Raw genomic sequence first — 25,787 nt, 5'->3', positions numbered from 1 at the left:
TGGTTTGGTTGGTAGACCACCTTGGTCCACCATTCAAACTGGTATGTTCATGGAGTTCTTCATAAAGTTGTGTGTTTCTCAGGTAAAATGACAAATATTTGAATTTGATGTTCAAAATAGATGTTCAATTTAATGTAAAGATTATCTTCAAATGACATACATTCAGCAATATACAATTTGTGACATTTGTAAAGAATAGTGCTCAAACATCTAGGCAAGAAAATACAGTAGCGACATTATATGGGGGGAAAACTTTCATTAAATTTACACTGCGCATTTAATCTGAAAATACGTTTTAAATCGTGACTTCTCGTTCAAAGTTTGATTTTTGTTTCTGCACACCGATGAATAAAATACTTACAGGGCACTTTTATAAACAGGCACAATAAAAAGTTAAGTTACAGTATCCTCTGAATGTTTAAATAGTCAAAAATAAAACAAACGGACACACACACAAAGGAGAGCTAAGGTCTAGCGGGCGGGTTCACGGTTCCTCTGCCAGGCGTACTGGTCCGTACACTGAAATCTGTAGCGCAGAAACCTCACTCGCGGCTTCATGTGGAAGTCAGCAGGTATCTTCCAGTTCCACATTTTCTGCACCTTTCAGAAAGTGCAGAGATCAGGTCAGAGGTCAAGCTAGCAGGACAGTCATTTACTAGCTGAAAATTGTGCAGCTTTTGATTTAAAGGGACAGTTCATCCAAAAATTCTGTAATTAATTACTCTCATGTCGTTACAAACCCGTAAGACTTTCGTTCATCTTCAGAACACAAATGAAGATCGTTTTGATGAAATCTGAGAGATTTCTGTCATCATTGACAGCTACGCAACTACCAGTTTGATGCTTCAAAAAGTTCATAAAGAGATTGTAAAACTGATATTAATCGAGCGGTTTAGTCCACATTTTCTGTAGAGACTTGATCGCTTTATATGATCAACAGATTTAATTTAGGCTTTTATTCACATATAAACATTCATCAACTCACACATCAGTTATGATAAAGAGAAGCTCAAGCATGTTCGCTTGACGTGTGAGAACCAATGAGGTTCATTCTCGTGTTACGCAGCACGTTTGAGCTTCAGCAAGAACCAATGAGGTTCATTCTCGTGTTACGCAGCACGTTTGAGCTTCAGCAAGAACCAATGTGGTTCATTCTCGTGTTACGCAGCACGTTTGAGCTTCAGCAGGGACCAATGAGGTTCATTCTCGTGTTACACAGCACGTTTGAGCTTCAGCAAGAACCAATGAGGTTCATTCTCGTGTTACGCAGCACGTTTGAGCTTCAGCAGGGACCAATGAGGTTCATTCTCGTGTTAGGCAGCACGTTTGAGCTTCAGCAAGACCCAATGAGGTTCATTCTCGTGTTACGCAGCACATTTGAGCTTCTGCAAGAACCAATGAGGTTCATTCTCGTGTTACGCATCACGTTTGAGCTTCAGCAAGAACCAATGAGGTTCATTCTAGTGTTATGCAGCACGTTTGAGCTTCAGCAAGAACCAATGAGGTTCATTCTCGTGTTACGCAGCACGTTTGAGCTTCTGCAAGAACCAATGAGGTTCATTCTCGTGTTACGCAGCACGTTTGAGCTTCAGCAAGAACCAATGAGGTTCATTCTCGTGTTACGCAGCACGTTTGAGCTTCAGCAAGAACCAATGAGGTTCATTCTCGTGTTACGCAGCACGTTTGAGCTTCAGCAGGGACCAATGAGGTTCATTCTCGTGTTACGCAGCACGTTTGAGCTTCAGCAAGAACCAATGAGGTTCATTCTCGTGTTACGCAGCACGTTTGAGCTTCTGCAAGAACCAATGAGGTTCATTCTCGTGTTACGCAACACGTTTGAGCTTCAGCAGGAACCAATGAGGTTCATTCTAGTGTTACGCAGCACGTTTGAGCTTCTGCAAGAACCAATGAGGTTCATTCTCGTGTTACGCAGCACGTTTGAGCTTCTGTAAGAACCAATGAGGTTCATTCTAGTGTTACGCAGCACGTTTGAGCTTCTGCAAGAACCAATGAGGTTCATTCTCGTGTTACGCCGCACGTTTGAGCTTCAGCAGGAACCAATGAGGTTCATTCTCATGTTACACAGCACGTTTGAGCTTCAGCAAGAACCATTGAGGTTCATTCTCGTGTTACGCAGCACGTTTGAGCTTCTGTAAGAACCAATGAGGTTCATTCTAGTGTTACACAGCACGTTTGAGCTTCTGCAAGAACCAATGAGGTTCATTCTCGTGTTACGCCGCACGTTTGAGCTTCAGCAGGAACCAATGAGGTTCATTCTCATGTTACACAGCACGTTTGAGCTTCAGCAAGAACCAATGAGGTTCATTCTCGTGTTACGCAGCACGTTTGAGCTTCAGCAAGAACCATTGAGGTTCATTCTCGTGTTACGCAGCACGTTTGAGCTTCTGTAAGAACCATTGAGGTTCATTCTCGTGTTACGCAGCACGTTTGAGCTTCTGTAAGAACCAATGAGGTTCATTCTCGTGTTACGCAGCACGTTTGAGCTTCTGTAAGAACCAATGAGGTTCATTCTAGTGTTACACAGCACGTTTGAGCTTCTGCAAGAACCAATGAGGTTCATTCTCGTGTTACGCCGCACGTTTGAGCTTCAGCAGGAACCAATGAGGTTCATTCTCATGTTACACAGCACGTTTGAGCTTCAGCAAGAACCAATGAGGTTCATTCTCGTGTTACGCAGCACGTTTGAGCTTCATCAAGAACCAATGAGGTTCATTCTCGTGTTACGCAGCACGTTTGAGCTTCAGCAGGAACCAATGAGGTTCATTCTAGTGTTAGGCAGCACGTTTGAGCTTTAGCAAGAACCAATGAGGTTCATTCTAGTGTTACGCAGCACGTTTGAGCTTCAGCAAGAACCAATGAGGTTTGTTCTCACTTCTCAAGCAGGTTCAGTTGAGCTTCTGTTTATGTTCGCTGGATCATTCTGTTCATCATATAAAGCGATCGTGTCTCTTCAGAAAATTTGGACTTCATATGGATTAGTTTTACGTTCTCTTTATGAACTTTTTGAAGTAACTTTTTAAAACTGGTATTTGCGTAGCTGTCAATGGAGGGACAGAAAACTCTCAGATTTCATTTAAATATATTCAATTGTGTTTTAAAGATGAAAGTCTTACGGGTTTGGAACGACATGTATTTAATGAGTATTTAATGACAGAATCTTCATTTTTGGGTGAACTATCCCTTTAAGCTTTTGGTGTGGTGTCCAAACTCATTGAGCATCTTTCATGAAACACGAGGACAACGGATATCGGTGCAAGTCCTCTGTAAACCTACACTTGCGTACATTATATGCACCGAAATTGCACAGAGAGTGGTTTGTATCCCATTAGTGTGTAATAGTATATTATATATTAAAAAATAGCATATGTGCTATTTTGTGGAAACTGGCATTTCTTTTAGAAATCTTTTAAAAATACATTTACTCTTACTTTTGATGAATTATATGCATCCCTTGCTAAATAAAAACATTTTACTGAGCCCAAACTTTTGAACAGTAGTGTACCTTAAAATAATTCCTTATTAACAAACATCTGTATCGTTTATGATGAAGGTTCAAACATAATATTTCTGAGACGATTTGGACCGTTTGTTTTATTATGCTTCTGCTGAATATGCGAAGTGCATAGATATTTCAGCGTGAAACGGTGTGCGTGGAGAGTTTCAGACCCACCTTCAGGACCCTGACCAGATGTGTGGTACTGTTCACCTGCTGATACTGGACAGAACAAGCAAAACAGAGAAAAGAGAAGAGCTGTTGAGCATCTGTTCACCATCACAGTATCTCCATCAGACATGCATTTATTCACAAGGTTATGGATGATAAGTTTCCATGACAGTTTTGGCATGGCGGTGGAGGTGAATGCGAGATACGGATCATCATCAGAATCATAATTCATGTGACTGAAGTGAACTCCATTGAAGCTTACCAGCTGGCTGTGTCTGTTCCGTAGCACCAGGTTGGCCTGTTAGAGGAGAACAAACCATGTGACATTTGGAGATGCTCAGATCAAAACAACTGATTTGATGAATTCACCCTGTTAACATGCAGTTTAGCAGGTAAAGCAGGTTTAGAGATGTAGTGTGATTTAAAAACACATTTGACATGAAGAATCTATTTTGTGGGGCTAGATATTTTATCGCAGTTGAGTTATTGATCCAAGCAAACTAAAAATATTAAAGTAAACGTAATTTATACAATATATATATATATAATTTAATCATTTATAATTTATTGTATAAATATGTTTATGGTATATACTTTGTTTACCATGGTATATTTTGGTATATTTTCATAAGGGCAGCTTACCTGGATAGTCAGTATATATACATATATATATATATATATATATATATATATATATATATATATATATATATCAACAATACAGTAAAAACAGAAATCTTGTGAAATATTACATTTTAAAATAATTTTCTATAATAATAAATAATTCACTATATTTCAAAATGTAATTTATTCCTGTGATGTTAAAGTAGAATTTTTAGCATCGTTACTCCAGTCTTCAGTGTCACATGATCCTTCAGAAATCATTCTAATATGATGACTTGCCGCTTGATTATTATTGGTTCTCAATTATTAATAATGGTTCTTATTGTTATCATTCTTGAAAACTTGAACTTGACTTGAATTTTTTTTTTTTCTGGTTTCTTTTATGAATAGAAAGTTCAAAAGAACAGCATTAATTTGACATACAAATCCGTTGTAACATTATACAATTTAATGCACTGTTTTATTGCAACCCTTGTTGATTAAAAATATTAATGTTATGAATGTGTATAATATGCAATTTGCAGATATGTTATAAACTTCCTTGGACTCCCAAGAGTCCCATGAGGTTCAGCTGATTTTTTTCTTTTTTTTTCTTGTAGTTTGTGTTGTAGTTGTGTGTCACTCACCTGTGCCCATGGTGTCTGTCTGTGAGGAAACCCCTGTGAATGGATCCCCTGTGACTGGAGTTGAGTTTAAGAAAGGTTTGGTTCATTTTGATTTTTTAATCATGTTTTAAAACAATTTCTGCTTTGTAAGCGAACCCTTGCAAAAAACTGACCATGGTAATCATAGTTTCCACCAAAATACCATTGTTATTGTACTGCAAAATCACACAGAATTCCCTTCAAACTGGCCTTCGGTGTCCTTCTGTCATTCTCTGCAGAAACTATGTTTACCATGGTATATTTTTTATAAGGGCAGCTTACCTGGATAGTCAGTCCACCTGATGAGACAGATGTTTTCAAACGTAATTTACCTGGTAAGTCTGTCTGAACCATGCTACTATGTGTCTCTGAGGCATCTGAAAGTTTGACAAGAACATTGATATGCCAGAGAAATCATACAGAGATTGTTCATGAAGCTCATTATTACATTTACACTATTTAACATACCCTTGTATATACTGTATGTAAGTGCATTAAACGATTTTAATGTACAACGTGAAGACACAGAAACACCTGATGCGGAGTGCATTCAAATCGTTTAATTCACAGTTAGCCGTGGATTATCCCGCTTATACCATGGCCATTTACCAGCATTGACAAGTTAAAACTGTTATTGATTCAGTCAGTTACGGCTCGTCAGATGTAACATTCTGCCCGCTTTGAATCAGACGCATCGATAAAAGTAGCTAGTGCAGAAAGATTAAATGTATTTGAAAGAATATCAGCATTATCTGAATTAAAAATCCAGAGAGAAAGAGAGATGTGCGTGTGAATTACCTGCATCTGTGCAGAGTCTCTCTCAACTTAAAGTGAAACTGAAAGTTTAATTACTTCAAAAACAGCGAAGTTACCCCCTTGTTGTGTGTGTGTGTGTGTGTGTGTGTGTGTGTGTGTGTGTGTGTGTGTGTGTGTGTGTGTGTGTGTGTGTGTGTGTGTGTGTGTGTGTGTGTGCTTCAGCACATTAATATAGAACTGTGATTAAACAGACAGGAACTACCTGTGCATTAAACGGTATTCAGACAGATCATGGTGTGTGTGTGTGTGTGTGTGTGTGTGTTAAACTAAAGGTAACTCACCTGTGAATCCAGTCCCAGTTGCATGAACAGAATCTGCTTTTCAGAAACACACACTACACATGAAACCCTGCCCTGATAGACTGACATGTGTCTGGATGAACTGACGAAACGTGGTTACCTGTGTAATTCGGCATGCCGTCAGTCACAGCTAGGTGTCCCTGCCCTGAATAACAGGAAATAGCATGTTGTAAATATTTACTACTTAAAGTTCTCATTTGCATGTTGTTTACTCACCTGTCACGTCTGTTTGAGCCTGTCCTTCAGTCACCGGATCACTCGCCACACCTGATCACAGCGACAGCTCCGTTATTACACACCAATGCTGCTTTCACAATCACTCATGGTGGATTTATTCAATATGTTTGGAAAAATCTCAAAGATAATACCTGCCATATCTGTCTGCGCACTTCCACCGGTGACACCGTCAAGTCCTTTGAGAGGGCGAAACAAAGTTTATTTATATGGCATATTTCATACACAATGAAAATTTAAAGTGCTTTACATAAAAAGACTTTAAAAAGAATCATACAACAATCCGTGGAAGCCAAATTTTTTATTAAAAAGTTGAAATTCTGACTTAAAAAGTCGGTATGTATGTGATAATTTACTTAGTATGTCATACATTTGACTTATCTCATAATTTTGACATTTTCTCATTTTATTGGCTTTCTCATAATCATAATTTAGTATTTCATCATTTCGTTTTAGTAGGCTATGTCAAAATTATAATTTAATATGTCATAATTTTGATTTTTAATCTCATAAGTATGATTTAGTATGTCATTATTTCGATTTGTCATAATTTTGACTTTTTAATATCCTAATTATAACTGTCATAATTTCTTTCATAAAAAGTATTTTACTCTATAATTTCGATTTTTTTTTTTAGGTCTATGTCATAATGTTTACTATTTATGTCAATTTGACTTTAATTTCATAATTAAATTTTTTAATCCCATAAATGTATTGTAGCCTATGTCATAATTTTGACTTTTTATTTTTTTCTTCTGATGCGGAAATGGGCTTCCATAACAATCTCTACAAATGCATAAGAAATACAATTAAAAATTTAAAGTAATAAAAAGCAAAGAAGTAAAAAGAGAGATGCATTAAAATGAAGAAATCAAGTTTATTATTTAACCTATAAACATATTAATAAGGATGTTTTCTCACCAGTCGTGTCAGCGTAAGGGCTGAGGGTGTGATCAACTAGTTCAAGTGCGCCAACTGAAAATGAGAAAAATAGCATTTCTAAAGATGCTTACTAGACTAATATTTGCACAGAGGTGATTCATGTGATGCCACTGACCTGCATCTGGATGTGAGCTGACGGCATGCTGGTCTCCTGTACAGACAAGTAAGTTATTATTACTTATTAGCTCTGCTTCAAAACCTAGAGAGCAGCATTACTGACTAGATCAACCGCTGCCGACTAGATAAATACTCAACTCACAATTCACGTTATGAGTTTGGTGTTAGCATGATGCTAAGCTAATAACACAAGCCTAATTAGTATAAAACGCTTAAATATTTGTCTGTTTTGATTAGATTAAACTGTTTTATAAATAACTTTCAGTATTCATTGTAATAAAGTTTGTATGGTATTTATGGTATAATTTATGGTAAACATATCAATTTCATCATTTTGGATGGATTTTATTCATCTCTTCTCTACAAATACCTTAGATAATAATTTTAGTAAAACCATAAAATAATACTGCCTACTTTTTGGAGCAACTCACTAGGTTTTGGAACAATTAATTTAAGGGAAGACGCCACAGGTTAGTAGGGAGAACATTTTAACTGATACCTCACTTTCCCAGGACAATTAAGACAAATAATTAATGAGGCTTTATCTAATTAAGTAGGCTATACACTAATTTCCATCCATTTCTAGAACAGAAATATGAACATTGGATAAAGCCAGTTTTAAAATTCTTGTTTCATTTTGTTGACATCAGAGTTAAAGATTTTTACAGAGAATCTCTCTTTTTATCCCTTCATAAATCAGAAAATATTGTCAACAGCCATAAAAAAATCACCATATTTTAGGAATAAAATATTAATAATAATAAAAAAAGGGCATGTCATATAAGCAAAATCTCAATATTGACCAGTGCATGAAAAAAACAATGGTTTTGCCTGTATAGGGTCTTGACTTAATTTGTTCATTAACAGTTACATATGGATGAAATAGTTTGTTATAAAATTAGTTATATTAAATATTGGCTACATTAAAGACACCATAAAGTGTTGTAGCATAGTTTTGCAATCAACATATCAAAAAGCATGTCCTTTTTTAAATAGCTATAATATGCTTTAGTTACATCAAATGATTCTTACATTTTAAATCTGTATATTAACTAATTTCATCAATTTTAATGTTTATCTAGCATATAGATGTTGTTAGTGTTAGGTTTACAGACGTGCACCAAAAGCCACAAATCTTTGATTGGGATTTCCTGGCGGCTTTAAACCTGCCGTGAGAAATATTTTCCGTGTTGAGCACAAGCGTTTGGTAAACCCACGCAACCCCACTGGTTATAGACCGACTAGCCAAGAGAAGACGCATAAAAATTGAATTATGGCTAACAAATCAATAGAGTTTCAGTGATGTCATGGAGCCGGCTGATATAGTACCAGCTGTGTGATGCATCTCCGTCGCAGCGTCATGATGGCCTGTTCCGCCTGTCGGGAAACATTCCAGGATATTACTCTGTCAATAACATGATGTTGTGATTGTGTGTTGATTGATTAGTTGTGTGTTTTATTGCTAGACACGTACTGATGTCGAGATGAACGGCTGGAGGGTCACCTGTGAACGAATCCAGACACACACTGCAGTTCTCTCTCTTTTAGATGTTTGATATGCTTTTATAGAGATATGAACGTACCATTCTGTATGTCTATAGGTTTGTGCCGACCGTTTCCGTTTCCTGTAATGCAGAGATAAACGATGTGTCAAAATAATGTCGTATGATCATATCCCTGCTGGACAAACCAGGTTGTCAATGTCAACCAGCTTGGACCAGCTTGGACCTTTCTTTCATTTTCCAGAAAGGAAAGGTGAGTTGACATGTTGACTCGAGCTTACCGTTCGTATCGGGTGAATCTGCACCATTATTATCGGCCCCTCCTTCTGAGGAGAACAAGACCACAGATGAACATCATGTCTCGTGTCTATATTGAAAATACACTTTACAATAAAGCTCCTTTTATTAACATTAGTTACCTACTTTAGTTAATATTAATACGATTAATAAATGCTTTAGAAGTATTTTTCATTGATAGTTTAAGTTCATTTCAACATTTGCTAATACATTTTTAAAATCAAAGTTGTATCTGTTAAAATTAGTTCTTGCTCTACGAACTATTGCATTTTTGTTAACTAACATTGACTAATGAATAAATGCTGTAATACATTGCTTATTATAGTTTGTTTAAGTTATGTTAGTTAATGCATAAAGACCTTATTGTAAAGTGTTAGCAAAATAGGTGTCGTACCTGAATAGTCTGTGAAGGAATGACCCAGATGTGACATTGTGTCAAAGACTACTGATGAATCTGTAAAAATCAGTCTGGTTTTAGATTCAACACACTTTGACCTGGTTCCACAGACAGGGCTTAGATTCAGCCAGGATTAGGCCTGAGTTTAATCAGGAGATTTAAGTCGCTTTTATAAATGTGCCTTAGAAAGAAACATTACTGGTGTGCATCTCGAGACAAAACAATAGCACTGACATATAGATATATCAGTGCAAGTTGCTTTCATTTAAAACAGCTCAAACATGCATTTAAGTCTGGGACTAGGCTTAAACCTCGTCTGTGAAACCGGGGGTTTCTGTTTTAGTGTTTCAAGTCGCTCTTCACCAGAACATGCAGGATTGTTGTTCAACATCAGTTTACCTGTTGTGTCGGCCGGTGATTTTGATTGGGATCCATTATCAGACGTGCCTGAAGACACAAGTGATTATTTAACCACATATTGACCTGCACTGGGGCCCGGATATACCCCAGATACCCCGGATATACCCCGGATATACCCCAGATACCCCGGATATACCCCAGATACCCCGGATATACCCCAGATATCCCGGATACCCCAGAGACCCCGGATACCCCAGATACCCCGGATACCCCAGATACCCTGGATACCCCAGATACCCTGGATACCCCAGATACCCTGGATACCCCAGATACCCTGGATACCCCAGATACCCCGGATATACCCCAGATACCCCGGATACCCCAGATACCCTGGATACCCCAGATATACCCCAGATATACCCCAGATACCCCGGATACCCCAGATACCCCGGATACCCCAGATACCCCGGATATACCCCAGATACCCCGGATACCCTGGATACCCCAGATACCCCAGATACCCCGGATACCCTGGATACCCCAGATACGGCCCTGTCTGTTAACACACTGTTAATCTAATGCTAGTAAACAGACAAATACTTCACTTACTGATTGAGTGGGTATAATCACCATTCCCACTGTCAGCAGAGACATAATCTGATATACACAACAAGAGACGGTTAACAAGGGAAATTATTGCTTTACTAGACATGTTGACGTGACTGTTCAAAGATGATTTTTCTTTTATTCACACTATTTGGTTTAATGATTTTATAGCATTTTCTATAAAGTCAGAGTACACAGCTGTCTATCTATCTATACCTCTCATTCTATCTATCTATCATCTATCTATCTACCTATCTATCTATCTATCTATCTATCTATACCTCTATCTATCTATACCTCTCAATCTATCTATCTATCTATACCTCTCAATCTATCTGTCTGTCTGTCTGTCTGCCTTTCTATCTATCTATCTATCTATCTATCTATCTATCTATCTATCTATCTATCTATTGTTCTATCATCTGTCTGTCTGCCTTTCTATCTATCCATCTATCTATCTATCTATCTATCTATCTATCTATACCTCTCAATCTATCTATCTATCTATCTATCTATCTATCTATCTATCATCTATCTATCTATCTATCTATCTATCTATAACTCTCTATCTATCTATCTATCTATCTATCTATCTATAACTCTCTATCTATTGTTCTATCATCTGTCTGTCTGCCTTTCTATCTATTTATCTATACCTCTCTATCTATCTATCTATCTATCTATCTATCTATCTATCTATCTATCTATCTATCTATCTATCTATCTGTCTATCATCTACTCTCCTACACTCATTCAGTAAGTTGAGTTATGATTTCAGTGATCAGTCTGTGTAATCCATACAGATGCATGAAACCCCAGTGACCTCCTGTGACACTAAAAACGTCTCTGAAAGTTGTCATTACACCCCCTTTGGAGCCCGTGTCAAGACTGTGAGTCTGACAGAGTTTATTAGACGTGTGCTGGGATAATCCCATGGCTACTGGGGTAAAAGCACTCTGAATTTACAGGACCTAAAGGAGGCCAGAGCGGCAGCCAGCAGCCATTACCTGGAGGAGCGTCTAGAACCGGGCCGCCACTGGACGGGTGCCCTGGACTCAGGCCAGCGGCTGGAACGGAGAGCGAGTGAGAGAGAAAAGACAGCTTTGATTCACACCAGTCATCTTTCAGTAAATTATTAGGTAGAACACAGAAACTGGCTGGTTTATTCTGTCAGTGCAGCCCATAATTAGTACAGCATGACGGCTGGACGGATTGGAGGAAGGCTCTCAGCGCCGTATGTGAGCCGTTTCACAGCATGGGCATAAATGTAAATCATGTAAATTTAACTAGTGCGGGACGTCCTGTTTATTACAAGGCCAATGAGATCAGCAGAAAGCAATTCTGGTGTCCGCAGCCCAAAAGCCATAAACATCAAGCCTCTCTGGTTATGAAAAATGGACAATGTGAAGTGGACGCTTACCTGCCGAATCCACCTGAAATGCGAGTCCCATGTGATCTGTTGAGACAGCGTCAGTTACTAGGCATGTGGGCGGAACGTCTGGAGGAGTGTCTAAGAGGTCTAAAAGCGTACCTAGACCGTCTGTTTGGGTGTCTGGACCAAAGCTCTCTCCTATTCCACCTGTAGAGGGAGACATTCAGAGTCCAAACTGAGAAACAGCATTCAATATTCCCTACACTAACTAATGAGAATGAAGGAATGCTCACCCATTAAGCCAACAAGGAAGTCATGGCTTGATTGGTCTATTATGCCTGAAATGAAAAGTTTCTGCTATATTCAGTTTGTTCTGATGCTCACATTATTGACTGACTGATAGATTCAACTCGGTAACTGACAAAATAAAATGTGTTTTTGTAGGCCTGAAGAGTTGAACTGATGTTTACCTGTAATTTCCAGATGGGGGCTTGTGCCAAATGAATCAAAACCACCTGAGATGTACACAAAACAAAAGACGCACATGTGAGAACTGAAATCTCAAAGGAAAACAGTGTAAGTATCTTGGGAATTAATGGTCCTTCCATGTTCAGGTTTTAAATCATGTTTTTTATACCTGTTCCTTGAATCTGAGTTGTGCCTGGCATGAAATGATCCAAACCTGCATCAAAAACAGCAAAGATATTGTTATTTTTTATTATCTGTTTCATGTTGTATGAAATGTCAGTCCATAAAGAGCATTGTTTCCTCACCTGTGAATCCTGTGTCTCCTCCATTCAGGAGCTGTTTGTGCCCATTACCTGTGAGAGGAACCCGAGTAACGTGACTAAATCGCTCATTCTGATTAATATGGTGCACAATATTGTTTATTATTATAACACACAATAATACTCACCGTTAGATTCTGTCTCTGGGATTTCTGAATTTACAAGACAAAAAGGATACAGTATGACATCAGTTATCATTTACCAGAAAACATTTGTTTTCCTCAGGTAAGCGGTGTATGTAAACTGTGACGTTTTTCACCTGGAGACTCGATTTGAGATCCGTCATGAGCCGTTTCCCCTGATGCAAGAAGACAAGATCTGTTCTCGTATAAGTGTGTACAGCATTTAAGAAGTAAGAAATTACCTCCATGATATACAGTAGAGAGATCCTGTTATACACATACCATTTTCATACTGTGGAGAGAATCCCTCTGACCCTGAACACAGAGCATTATTATAACTTTTGCTTGTATATCATTCCATATTATGCCCTTTTACAAAGTTTTTGGGGTCAAATAGAATAGGTTTTCATGCTTGAATGTTATTTTTTATACATTGTACATTATTGCAGCTCCTCTCTTCCCAGTCTGTCAGTAACACTCTGTTTAGTTCCTGTCTCTATGAAGCCCCTCCTTCTGAAAAGCACAATGTGCTCTGATTGGTCGGCTGGATCAGTGTGTTGTGATTGGTCAAACGCTTTGAGCGTGTTTGGTAAATGCCCCGCCCCTTACCATAACTGTGAGTTTTCACACTTCTATTAACTATCTCAGTCAGGTCCCGCACCTTTATTTTGCGTATGTCATGGGCGGGAATTATTTAAATGAGGAATATTGTGATGTGTTCGTTCCCGGAAGAAAACTCAAGACTACAATGGAGGCGTTTCAGGGAGTTTAGAAACAGTGACACTGATATAAAGAATAACTCCCGCTGGAGGGACTTTGTGCTTTGTAACAGCAACATTACACACTAAAGAAGGTTGAAAATGTAAAAAAGCATAACATGTGCTCTTTCATGAGGAGGTCACCATGTAAGTCTTACATTTGATCGTTTCGATTTAAATACCTTCAGGCTGTGATTGGACCTCGGAGGAAACGACACCCACACCACCTGACGTCTGCCCTGCTGATGGTTGGTCAAACGTGTGGCTGGATGACATTGTTGACCCATGACCTGCTGCTATGTGGCCTGATGACCCTTGACCTGATGGCACTGTGAGATTGACAAAGATATCACATTATGTGGTGCGTAAAAAGATTAACCCCCACTTTTTCAATCACTAGAATATTCATTAACACATTTCTTGTGGACTCTAAAGGTATTTATAATACATTATAATGCATTTTATAAATGTAGCCAAAGTGAAAATGCATTATAATATCTGCAGATTCCTTGTTACATCTGAAATTGGTTGATTCTCATGGGTTTTAATGAATTTCACTTTGTGGTTACAATTCATGAGATCACACAATGCATTATAATGTGCATTACAAGGCATAATTAATGCATTAAAAATACTTAAATAATGCATTATATATGAAGGCTTCAAGTAAAGTTTTAGAGAATATTCTAATATTATTAGGCCTTTGGATATAATATGATTTGGTGTGCATAATATAAACAAATTACAAAATATAATATGAACCCTGATTGCCAATATAAACAGATCGATCTCTTACCAACAGAAATGGACACTGAATGGACTCCCCCGTCTGTGCCTGAAATGCATTCAATTTATTAGGCTGTAAGTTTCTAAATTCTTTGAAATATCCTATTTTGAACAATAATTTAAAGGTTTCTGAATGTAATTACCAGGGACTTTTGATCCTGAACCTCCATTAGCACCCGTTCCTCCAGCTCCTACACCTGAGAACAGTTTCTCTGGTTACTCGTCATGTTATACACTACAGTTCAAAAGCTTGAGGTCAGTACGATTTTTTTTATTTTTTTATTCCTTTTATTTTGAAAGGATGACAAAAGTGACAGTAAAGACATTGATAATGTTACAAAAGATTTCAAATAAACGGTGTTCTTTTGAATTTTCTACTCATTGATTAGTTTCCACAAAAATATGAAGCAGCACGACTGTTTTCAACATTGATAATAATCATAAATGTTTCTTGAGCATCAAATCATCATATTAGAATGATTTATGAAGGATCATGTGACACTGAAGACTGGAGTAATGATGCTGAAAATTCAGCTTTGATCACAGGAATAAATTACATTTCACTATATATTCACATAGAAAACAATTATTTTAAATTGCAATAATATTTCACAATATTACTGATTTTACTGTATTTTTTATCAAATAAATGGAGCCTTGATGAGCATAAAAGTTTTCTTTTAAATACGTAAATATCTTGACCTCAAACCTTTGAGCAGTAGTGTATATTAATTAAATGTTTAATTATATTGTATACACTTTTATTATAAAATGTAATATTTGTATTGAATATAGTGCATAATATGTCATTTAGTATTAAAGCATTGTTAGTTTTTATGCAATAATGTGTAATTTTAGTTTTTCAAGTCAAAATCAGTGATCGGGTACCTGAAGGAACTATCTCTGATTTGGACCCCTCTTGTCCATCGTAACTTGCACCTGTAAGTGAAATAAATACGGTGATTAGGAAAACTTGTCAGGGTAAAAACAAAGGAAAGCATGTTTACCGCAGGCGAATACCGTACCATGAGAACTTGATCCAGGCGGGCGAGAGTAACCGTCTCTACCGTTACTTCCTGTAACCCACACAGACGCATTACTGAGAGGCCATTCTTTCTACAGTAATAAAACACTGTCGTCCGTCTGAAAAGGCCTTCAGTAATCCAATGTCAAGCAGTTAAATGAAGAACAAAACATTATTATTCTGAGTGATGCTGGTTACCGTTTGCTCCATCTGAAGCTGCTGATGTGCTGCTTGATGCTGGAATGACAAAAACACTTTTACTGTCTTATTAGACATGGAAGAGAAGATATCAAAGGCAACCGTACGGTCATTTTTAGCACATTCAATGGATAAAAACTAAATAGTTTCTTCAGAAAACAACACGAGGTCATGAGGACTTAAAAGGCCACAGTAAATATGGACAGTGAATACTCTCAATAGTACCACAAGGTATACAGAACTTTGGCTAACGTTAAGGCAAGGTTCTCTCAAAGTTACAAACGAACATTCTTCCAGTAACATTAATAATGAACTTTTTTTTTCTTCTGATTTTTAAATGTTTAGAGAACATTCAAAAGTAACATTCCCATAATGTTTGCAAATTGAAACGTTCCCATAAAGTGCGTTCACATAACCAAGAAAATGTTCAGAAATAGCGTTTTCATAATGTAATGAGCGAAACGTGTTTGTAAAGCTGAGGTGTTTTCTACACAGGGTCAGTCTGTGTTGCTCTTCTAAAGTAGGGCTTGTGTGAAAGTTTTGCCCCTGATAGATCAGGTTCACACTTACAGACTTGGCCAGTTTGAGTGCCACCATTGAGTTTCTGACCTGGGAAACAAGAGCAAAGGTTTTTGTCAAAAGATGTATTGGACTTCAGGAACAGAAAAGCGAGGCCTGAAAAGTGGCCATTTAACTCCCAACAAATTCACCTTTCACCAGAGGCCATGAGAGGCTAATGCACTCCGAACAGGTTTTAAAGAACTTGTTTTTGCGTTATCGAGTAGACTTTCCTTACCGTTTGGGGATTCGCCCGCGACGCCGCTGCCAGGAGTCATACCTTGGAGAAAAACAGCCTTTCAGTCTAAACAAGGCCCCGAAACACCAGTCCCACAAACATGCCCTCTCACTGCGCTAGGCCCGTGCACCTGAGGCGGCTGATGATGTTTCATCTTTCCACATTTATTAATAAATCGAGCAATGCCGTTCAGCCACTGTGGCAAAATCTCCACATACCTGATCCCTAAACCAGATTAAGTACCGATTGGCTTTGCTTTCTGAGTAGGGTGCACCCAGTGAACTATTTTCCAGTGCTGAGAGGTTCAGTGTTCTCTACCTCCAGCTTTAAAGAGGATTAGCTTCACCTTACCCAAGCCTTTGGGTGCTGCAGTGGCCTGCTGCGATCCGGCTCCTTTGGGAAAGAGGGAGAGGAACAAGAAACATATTCTTAAGACTCCCAGAGATCATTTCTCACAGGTCAATCAATCAGTTTGGGCCAGGTGGCCCTCTGGAAGAACAAAAACACTCTTCTTACATGCGCTTAAGGGGGTTTGCATCTCGTGTAAACCAGTTATATACATTTTAAGTTGCTTTTATAGGCTTTTATGAACATTTTAGATATGATTTTAGTTATTTTTGTTGCGTCTAAAACCTCCAAATCTTCGTCAGTTTTTAGTCTTTATTCACATTTGTAATTTTTACTGATGGAATATTTGGGGTCTGTAAGATTTCTGTTTCAAATAAAATGCTGTTCTTTTGAACTTTGAATTCATCAAAGAAAACGTTTCGCTACTGTTTTCAACATTGATGATAATCATAAATGTTTCTTGAGCGGCAAATCATCATATTAGAATGATTTCTGAAGGATCATGTGACACTGAAGACTGGAGTAATGATGCTGAAAATTCAGCTTTGCAATAATATATGTAATAATATTTCACAAAATTACTGTTTTTAGTGTATTTTTTGATCAAATAAATGCAGCCTTGGTGAGCAGAAGAGACTCTTTAGAAAAAATCTTACAGATCCCAAACTTTTAAACGGTAGTGTATCTTAATTACCTTACAAAAAGTACTGTGGTACCTTATCAGATGGTTATACTATGGTATTCCAATGAAATCCAATGGAAAAACTTTGTAAATACGATGTAAATATTACATATTTTGGTAATATTACCATCACTGTACTATGGTATTAACATGAAACCACAAGGTTGTTCAAAGAATAGCATACTTTCCAAAAAACAACAACATGGTTGTACCATGCTATCAAGTCCAGAATATATATGGCAGCATCCTACTTTAATGATACTGTATGATTACCATATTTATACATCATGGTACTTTAAAATCATAATGATCGAGGCCAAAAAAACGAGGTATGACAACTAGCACATTATACAAGAAATAATACCATTGTACTTTTTTGTAAGTGTAATTTTTGATGTGATTATGGCAGAACCCCAAATGTATATAGCTCAGCCTCATTAAGAAAGACTGACTTTTAAAGCAAATTATGACTCATTATGTGATTATTAAAGATGACTGAGGTTTTGCACAATGGTGGTAAGTTGTGAACTTGTCACCCACCCTTCATATGCTGACCTTTGGAGTCATCATCATCTGTAAAGAAAAGGGAAAATCGATACAGTTTATAACAACCGCTCCTTTGTTTTGCCCTTCTCCTCTTTCTGTCCTGAATCCCTCACAGATCTGCTGACTGTTATCAGAATATTAGTTTAGGATTCACATTCATCTACTGTCAGTTAAAGGCTGTTTTATTTTCTCCTAGAAACTGTTGCTTTACTCACTTTAATGGTGTTAAAAATTGGGTTTATGAAGCTTAACGTATTTTTAAAAAACGATTCAAGAAACTATTTATCATGAACGTTATAGTATTAACTTTTCATTTTGTCCTTTTGCAGGATCATGTCGTATCAAATTGCCCACAATATGAGCTTTCTGATGTGGTTCGATCAGCTCTCCTCGGGACATTTTAATTCTTTTACTATCTAAAAGACCATCATCTCCTACCATCGTCCTCCTCAGACAGTTCTTCTTCGCCCTCTTCAGCCTCAAAGTCATTTTCCTCGGGCTCCTTATCTGTCCGGAGAGATCGTGTAAATACGTGTGGCCGCTGTATGCTAAACACAAGAGTGTGTCATTAAATGAAGCCCTCTGGGAGAAGAGCTCGTACCTTCAACAGGAGCCGTTGATATGGTGGACACCAGAAACACAACAGCCACTGAAGCAATTACAAGATTTCTGTGAAAGCAAAACGATAAGAGTCCAGAATGAGCAAACGTGAAGCACAATGACCCCCCAAAACTAAGTTAGATGCTGTTTAGGGTATATATCATGCAGTTTATCAATGCATATTCTCAATAACAGCTCTGAAAATGGCCAACTATTCTCTTGAGAAATGTATGATTTTAATATTATTTTAACTTGGAAAGTAAATTCAGTGCTTGGTTTTAAAAAATAAAAATAAGTACGGCTTAAAAGCAATACTTAGCACTGAGTTTACAACAAGATACATATTTTTATGCTACAGTATTGTAATATTCAGAAAGCACAGCTGTAATTGGACAGTATATCACTTAATGAGACTCCCAACATCAAAATAGCACAGACTCTAAACTATAACCAGATATAAGTCATATGCAAATGTCATTGAAATGCAAAATTATTGAATACAAATCCTACATAAAACATGCTTGTGTGGTGCTTGCAACACCAAGGTCATGGGTTTGATACCAAGGTCATGCGATAATTGATCCATATACCTTGAATGTAAAGTCACTTTAGATAAAAGCATCTACCAAATGCATGAATGTCCTCATACAAGCACCTTAATAAAAAAATCCACAGCTCCTCTCTGCTATATATTGATTAATCAGCTATCAGTTGTTCCACTATAATCAATGAAGTCAATTTAAGAGTCAGACCGGTTCTTATAAATCAAACGCCATTGACTTACCGTGACAGCATCTTTAGCACAGGTTTATGTGGGAAACTGTGCAGCAGACATAAAGCAACCAGCAAACGTGCTTTTGACTTCCTTATGCTTGACTGGGCACCAAAATACATTTTATACCCTTCCAGCCCCCCATCTTGTTAAGGGGCAGGACTTGATGTCTAACCCCAACCCGTGCCATTCAAACTACTCCCTCTGAAGACTGAAACCACAGGTGAGTCCTGCGACGTTTTTAAATTCATAATTCATTTTCAGTTCAGATCTGCAGTCTTCGAGCATTACAGTGCAGAAATGCTGATGTATATGTACTGTACATTGGCTGTTGACTAATGATGCCAAAGATTAAGATAGAAAAAGGTCTTTATTTATGGCATGTCCCATCATCCTCTTGGGCCGGCTGTGGGATCAGTAAGGCGGATCAGCCAGTGGAGGGCACAGCCAGCCTGCACAACACCACAGCAACCACAGGGTCTTACTGGGTTTCTCTCATCTGAGCATGATGACCTGGCTAGTTTAAGATCAGAGGTTTCCAGATGCTTCTTTCTGATTTAGCACTTTAAACAAATATGAAAAAAAATCACTCAATTTATGATTAAGTGTTTGCACTGTCAAAAGTTTGGAATATTTTTTAATGTTTTTGAAAGGTCTCTTATTCTCACCATGGCTCCATTTATTTAATAAAAAATACGGTAAAAAATTACAGTAATATTGTGAAATATTTTTATAATTCAAAATAACTGCTTTCTATCTGAATATATGTTAAAATGTAATTTATTCCTGTAATGAAAAGCTGATTTTTTTCAGCATCATTACTCCAGTGTTCAGTGTCACATGATCCTTCAGAAATCATTATGCTGATTTAATGCTCAAGAAATATTTCTGATTATCATCAATGTTGAAAGTTGTGCTTCTATTTTGTGGAAATTGTTTACATATATACCAAGAAATTAATACTTATATTGTTTCAGCATTGATAATAATAAGAAATTGAGCAGCAAATCAACATTTTAGAATGATTGATCTTGAATTCTAAACTATGTTTCAGTCTGCTCAAAAAGGTACTTTTTATAAGGATGCACAGCCTTTTGGTCTCTTTTTCCAGCTGAAAATGTGCTTTGCTGGTTTAGCTGGTCAGTTATTTGATCTCCCAGCTCGACTAGCTGACAAGTGGCCAAAACCTCTCAAAAAAACCTTCAAACCTGACTGACCAGTTTTATAGCCAGCTATGACTAGTAAATCACTTTTGGCTGGTTTTATGCATGTATCTATAAATTTGAGACCAGTGGTTGCCAGATCTTTCAGGAAAGAAAAGAATGGGAACGCTAGTAAACTGGAATGGCTTGTGATGTGTTAATGGATTAGCATGGCCTGTTCAAGTGCTGTGGTATCCGTATATGTTGCATAAGCTAATGCTCCTGTCCCATAGCAGTAACTGAATCGCTGGCAGCTCACGGGAAGATTGCATTCCTGTACAGCGAGCCAGTTCACATCAAGCCCGTTTTACAATGTAACGAACACCAGCAGGCCTTGAAATGCATTTCTGTGATAAACTCGGCCTGATGAGCTAAATGGACGTGTGTCGTAGCAAAGCTAATGAGCTCTTGAGCTAAACAAGCTTTCTTTGTTGTATTGTGAAATGTGATCTTATGTGTGTGTATTCTGACCCTGAATCCACATAACGTAATGTTGCATGAGCTTTCCGAAGAGGTTGCGAAACACATAATCGAGATAATAATGCTAAATGCAAATAATAAGATACAGCTAAGCTAATAACTAATCTTATATAGTTAAAATAAATAGGTTTTTCAACATTTAAAGCAGCAAATTCTTCTTGTTGACATCAAAAGCCTTGTAAACTTCTTAATCTGATAAATGCAATTCTGTTGTTGGTTATGCATTTACACAATTATCTATTCAGCAGAATGATCATGTATGGTAAACACATGTAATGTATAATACAACAGTAAGGCAACAGTAACTCAAATAACCACTCATTATAACTGAGGCCTGCAGAAGAGCATCTCACAACACGTTCAGCCTTGAAGCAGATGAACTACACCAGCAGAAGACACACTGTAACACTCCTGTCAGATAAGATCAGCAAACTGAGGCTATATTCACACGGACTCACCAAAATCAGACAATAGACGATTGGAAAAATTTGTCTTGATTTCTGCTGCAAAATTGGCATAAACAACATGAAAGCATGGATCATCCTGCCTTGTATCAGCGGTTCAGGCTGGTTCTGGTGGTGTAATGGTGTGATTGATATTTTCTTGACATACTTTGGACCCCTTAGTACCAATTGAGCATCATTTTAACGCCTCAGCCCGAGTATTGTTGCTGAACATGTCCTTACCTTTATAACCACAGTGTATCATCTTCTGATGCCTTCTTCCAGCAGGATTACACACCATGTCACAAAGCTCAAATCTTCTCACACTGGTTTCTACATAACTATAAGTTCACTGAACTCAAACAGCCTCCACAGTCACCAGATCTCAATCCAGTAAAGCAGCTTTGGGATGTGGAGGAACAGGAGATTCACATCATGGATGTGCAGACGACAAATCTGCATGATATCATGACAAGATGGGCCAAAATCTCTGAGGAATGTTTACAGCACCTTGTTGAATCTCTGCCATGAAGAATTAAGGCAGTCCTGAAGGCAAAAGGGGTCCAACCTGGTACTAGCAAGGTGTACCTAATAAAGTGGCCGGTGAGTGTGTTTTTTCAGTGCTAAACTTGCATATTGTTGGGCCAGGGCAGCCGATTCAACATGGGTCTTCACATGAAATGAGCACTACTGTAAATGTTAACAATTGCTGATAAAAAAGTCCACCTGCTGGTACAGTATCTGTCAAAGGAATGAAAAGACATACTGACAGCAGTATTATTTAACATCTGCTGGTCTTGCTGGCAGATGTGGGCAGATTTCTCTTCACCAGTTTCGTGTCCTGTGGCTTCCTTCATTCCTGCAGGCCTGCCTGCGCTCAGACAAAAGCTCTCTGTTCGGTGCTTGAAACCGTAGCGCTCTCGGAGCCAACCTTGGGTGACGAGATTAGAAGCGCAGTCCTGGATCGGTCCAGCTTGACCGATGGGGTCAGACGGTACAGCGGCTCAAGACATATGGAAAATGACGGACCACCACAGTTGTATCCTATGTGGCAAAAATATATTTATTTCTTGCCAAAGTATGTAAAAAAAACCTTTTATTTTAGAATCGATTAATCACGATTAACAGCACTCATTTTATTTTAATCTTGATTTAAAAATATTTCAAAAGAGAAAAAATATTTCAGAAAAAATCTGCAATATATATATATATACAGTAAATCTATTTATTTTCAGTGTATTGGTGTGTGTAACAGACATATATATCAAATAAATAGATTTTCTATATTTATATACATTTTCATCAATTATATCATATATTATATCAATTTTGATCAATACTATGTTTATATATATTATATATTTTCACACATGACATGTATACATTTATGTAAATGTAAATAGATTAAATATATATAATGTTTTTTTATTTTTTACAGTATTTTTTATATTTAAATATCAATTAAATTTAATATTAACATATAATTAAAAAGTATATTTCTAGATTGAGTATATCATTTTTTTTTAAATATGCATATTTATATAAATATATATATATAAAAATATATGTGACATAAATATAAATATAGCCTACTTTCCTGATTGACAATCTTCTTTTTTGTGTGCATAAAATGTAAAAATGATTTCCTTTTTTTATTTAATTTTTTTATTAACTTCAACACAAAGATCCTCAGAGACCGCAGCAGATCACAGGAGAGCATGTAGGAAGCAAGAGGTGAGTTCCACTGTGGTCCAGTACAATCACACAGATTAAACCACACACACACATACAGACCTGTTTTCTCATACAGATTCCTGTTCTGTTCTCCAATTTCAGCTTCATCCAGAGCTCTGTTAGGAGTTTTTGTCTCACTGGTCACGAGCCACCTCTGATCGTCCTGAAGGAGCCAATCTGTTTAGAAACCCGATCGGTCTGAAATGACTGCGGCACTGGAGTTTTGGGTCCCTGAACCGCTCTGTAATTAATCACCGTGGGCCAAATCTAATATGTCGTACAGCAGGACAGAGGAATAGTGTGGACAGGTGGATGTTAAACTTAATCAGAGGGTCAGACAAGTTCTCATTTCCTGCCCTGGTTCTCGAATTAATGTTTGCAACCGATATTAAACAACTACAGAATGATTTTTGCATTGCCAAGTGTTATATTGGGCCTATTTACTTTCTAGTTGGTTTCAGTTTTTGTCTGTACCAGCTCTATATTTCATAGGTGAGTGATATGAAAGCTTTGTGTGTGAAACAGACCCACATTTACATCTTCATGGAAGATCTTCAAAAAGTTGTTTTATTATCCGTCCTGTATTTTTTAACTGGCACATCATGTTGCATCAGTGACACTGAACCTGATGCAATGTATTGATGACCTAAAATATATTGCACAAGTTGCACTTTGATACTTGTAAGGCAAGACACCACAAGTGAATAATACTATGTTTCAATACTTCCCCATTTGATTTATCATTGTACATTAAAGGGGCTAAATAATTCAGAAACCTTGTTTTCAGCGACACTGGTGGCCGTTAAGTGAACTGCAGCAGCAACTCGCACACGTGCACATGTAACGCACAAGAGACTGAACGTGATTCAAGACCTGAAATACTCAATGAAGTTATTTTTTGTTGTTTGCTTAGAAGTAAAATAATAAAATAAAACAATAAAAATGACAGCGGTGAGAAAGCAGCAGTTAAGGAAGCATCTGATCATAGTGATGTTTGCACCAGCTCTACAATTCACCGGCATCGTGTCGACAGATGAGGTAGGCCTAATTAAAATTACACTATTATGATAGTTTTTATTATAAAGTATATTGGAGACTACAGCATAGTTCTGTGCGACTATAGTTTGAATTATTCTCGTTTCTTTGCATGGCACATTGACATTACTGAATGTATCTTTCTGCATTATCCTGAACATTATCATTTGTTTCATGTGTCAAAGAATGGAAGAGAGGCTTTCGGGAGCGCGCTTAACCGTCACACTCACACATCCTTTTGATTTTCCCGGCAAAAACGTCCCGAGTCTTTCACATTAAAAATCAGTCTACAGGCTTTCATAGACTTAGGAAGTCAGGAAAGGTCTCGTTTTTAAGCTTTGTTACAAGCTGTTCACACATTTGGCAATAAAAAGCGATTAATACATGAACATTCTTACATAGACAAACATGTTACATGTTTTGTTATAGCCTACAAGTTTTTGTGTTTAAATAATTTTAAAAATAATGTTTAAATATGCAAATGCACCATTATCTAATTAAATATGCCTTCATTTGCATAAAATTCCAGAACAGAAATCTTAACATTAGGTAGTGGCATCAACGAAGAGCCTTTAACATCCATGGAATCTTTCCATTCCATCAAAGGTTCTTTATCGTGAAAAAATATTCTTTAGATTGTTAAAATGTTCTTCACACACAAAAAAAGAAGAAATATCTGTTTATTGAAAGGTTCTATTGGGGAACCAAAGATGGTTCTTCAATGGCATTGATGTGAAACCTGCTTTTATATAGGTTTTTCCTGAGAGGATTTTAGATTTCTTTTTTATCCTTTCATTCTTATCCTGGATTTCTTTCTCTGGGTCTTGCCTTAAGGTGATTTCAAAGTGTTATTGAAAAGAAGTGCATAAAAATGTTTGCGTTTCATAGACAATAGCAGGATGTGTGCGTTCGGAATGACAGGATGTTCATTTGTGGCTGAACTTTTCTTTTAAGAATGACTAACAAAGAAATGAATCGAATACATGAAAATGAGAGAGTGTGTGGACAGAACTTATCACACATGAGTCTTGACCTCAGGAAAACCAAACACAGTGTTGAAATCTTGAATTGCCACTCAATGGATTGTCAACAGAAGCTGATAAATGAGTTCAGATAACGAACACTCATGTATATGAATATGTATTTTTGGAGTTTGATAGGGTTTTCATCTAGCTGCTAGTTTTGGATATTAGTCAAACAGCAATGCGCTTGATTCTTATATTACATGCAAGAACCGTCAGCTGAGTGTGTCGCTGTTCAACAGGGCCTTTTTTTCAGTAAAAGGTAGGCCTTTTCTCACAGATATCAAGCCACCAGATCAGAGTAGATGTTTAAACCCTCTTACGCCTTAAATTAAAGTCTAATATTTCTCAAGGCTTCTCGCGTCCTTCCGCCCCCCTTCGAAGCTGTCGGGAAAGTGGGCCGCGGGGGAAACTAATGCACTGCGAGGGTCAAGCTTCACTGGCCGTCTCCATTTTGAAAGCCAGCCTTTGGTTTCATCGGCCTCCCGTAAGTTTGAGAAGGCCCGTACAGGGGTGACGGGAACATTTGCACACAGAGCCCGTGAGTCACGCTCGG

At 37.5% G+C, this 25,787-nt stretch overlaps 1 protein-coding gene across 1 annotated transcript; it reads right to left on the bottom strand.

Moving 5' to 3' along the window:
• Nucleotides 1-103: 103 nt before the first annotated feature.
• Nucleotides 104-19,399, bottom strand: LOC309511648 (uncharacterized protein). The gene is made up of 41 exons (XM_082186873.1): nt 19,328-19,399; nt 18,545-18,612; nt 18,382-18,450; nt 17,938-17,970; nt 16,719-16,760; nt 16,368-16,409; nt 16,142-16,180; nt 15,572-15,610; nt 15,375-15,425; nt 15,238-15,288; nt 14,493-14,546; nt 14,360-14,398; nt 13,746-13,892; nt 13,088-13,120; nt 12,943-12,981; nt 12,812-12,835; nt 12,669-12,716; nt 12,533-12,577; nt 12,366-12,410; nt 12,189-12,233; nt 12,055-12,102; nt 11,944-11,979; nt 11,531-11,590; nt 10,527-10,574; nt 9,957-10,004; nt 9,555-9,614; nt 9,145-9,189; nt 8,945-8,986; nt 8,836-8,865; nt 8,655-8,738; nt 7,360-7,452; nt 7,224-7,277; nt 6,437-6,481; nt 6,285-6,335; nt 6,169-6,213; nt 6,051-6,083; nt 5,286-5,330; nt 4,936-4,989; nt 3,948-3,983; nt 3,692-3,736; nt 104-600 (listed from the first exon to the last, which is right to left on the bottom strand). Exons 1-41 carry the CDS (start codon nt 19,336-19,338, stop codon nt 566-568), a joined length of 2,001 nt encoding a protein of 666 aa, XP_082042999.1. The 5' UTR covers nt 19,339-19,399; the 3' UTR covers nt 104-565.
• Nucleotides 19,400-25,787: the final 6,388 nt, after the last annotated feature.

Source organism: Leuciscus leuciscus, assembly GCF_965113295.1.
Source record: "Leuciscus leuciscus genome assembly, chromosome: 12".
Taxonomy (NCBI): domain Eukaryota; kingdom Metazoa; phylum Chordata; class Actinopteri; order Cypriniformes; family Leuciscidae; genus Leuciscus; species Leuciscus leuciscus.
The sequence above is the reverse complement of the archived record's forward strand: the minus strand, read 5'-3'. Positions and strand labels throughout refer to the sequence as shown.

Coding starts and splice junctions, on each gene's coding strand:
- LOC309511648 (XM_082186873.1), bottom strand. Junction 11,591..11,943: donor ATTTCAGGTGGATTCGGCAG/GTAAGCGTCCAC, acceptor TCTCCGTTCCAG/CCGCTGGCCTGAGTCCAGGG. Junction 6,084..6,168: donor CGGCATGCCGAATTACACAG/GTAACCACGTTT, acceptor TCTGAAAAGCAG/ATTCTGTTCATGCAACTGGG.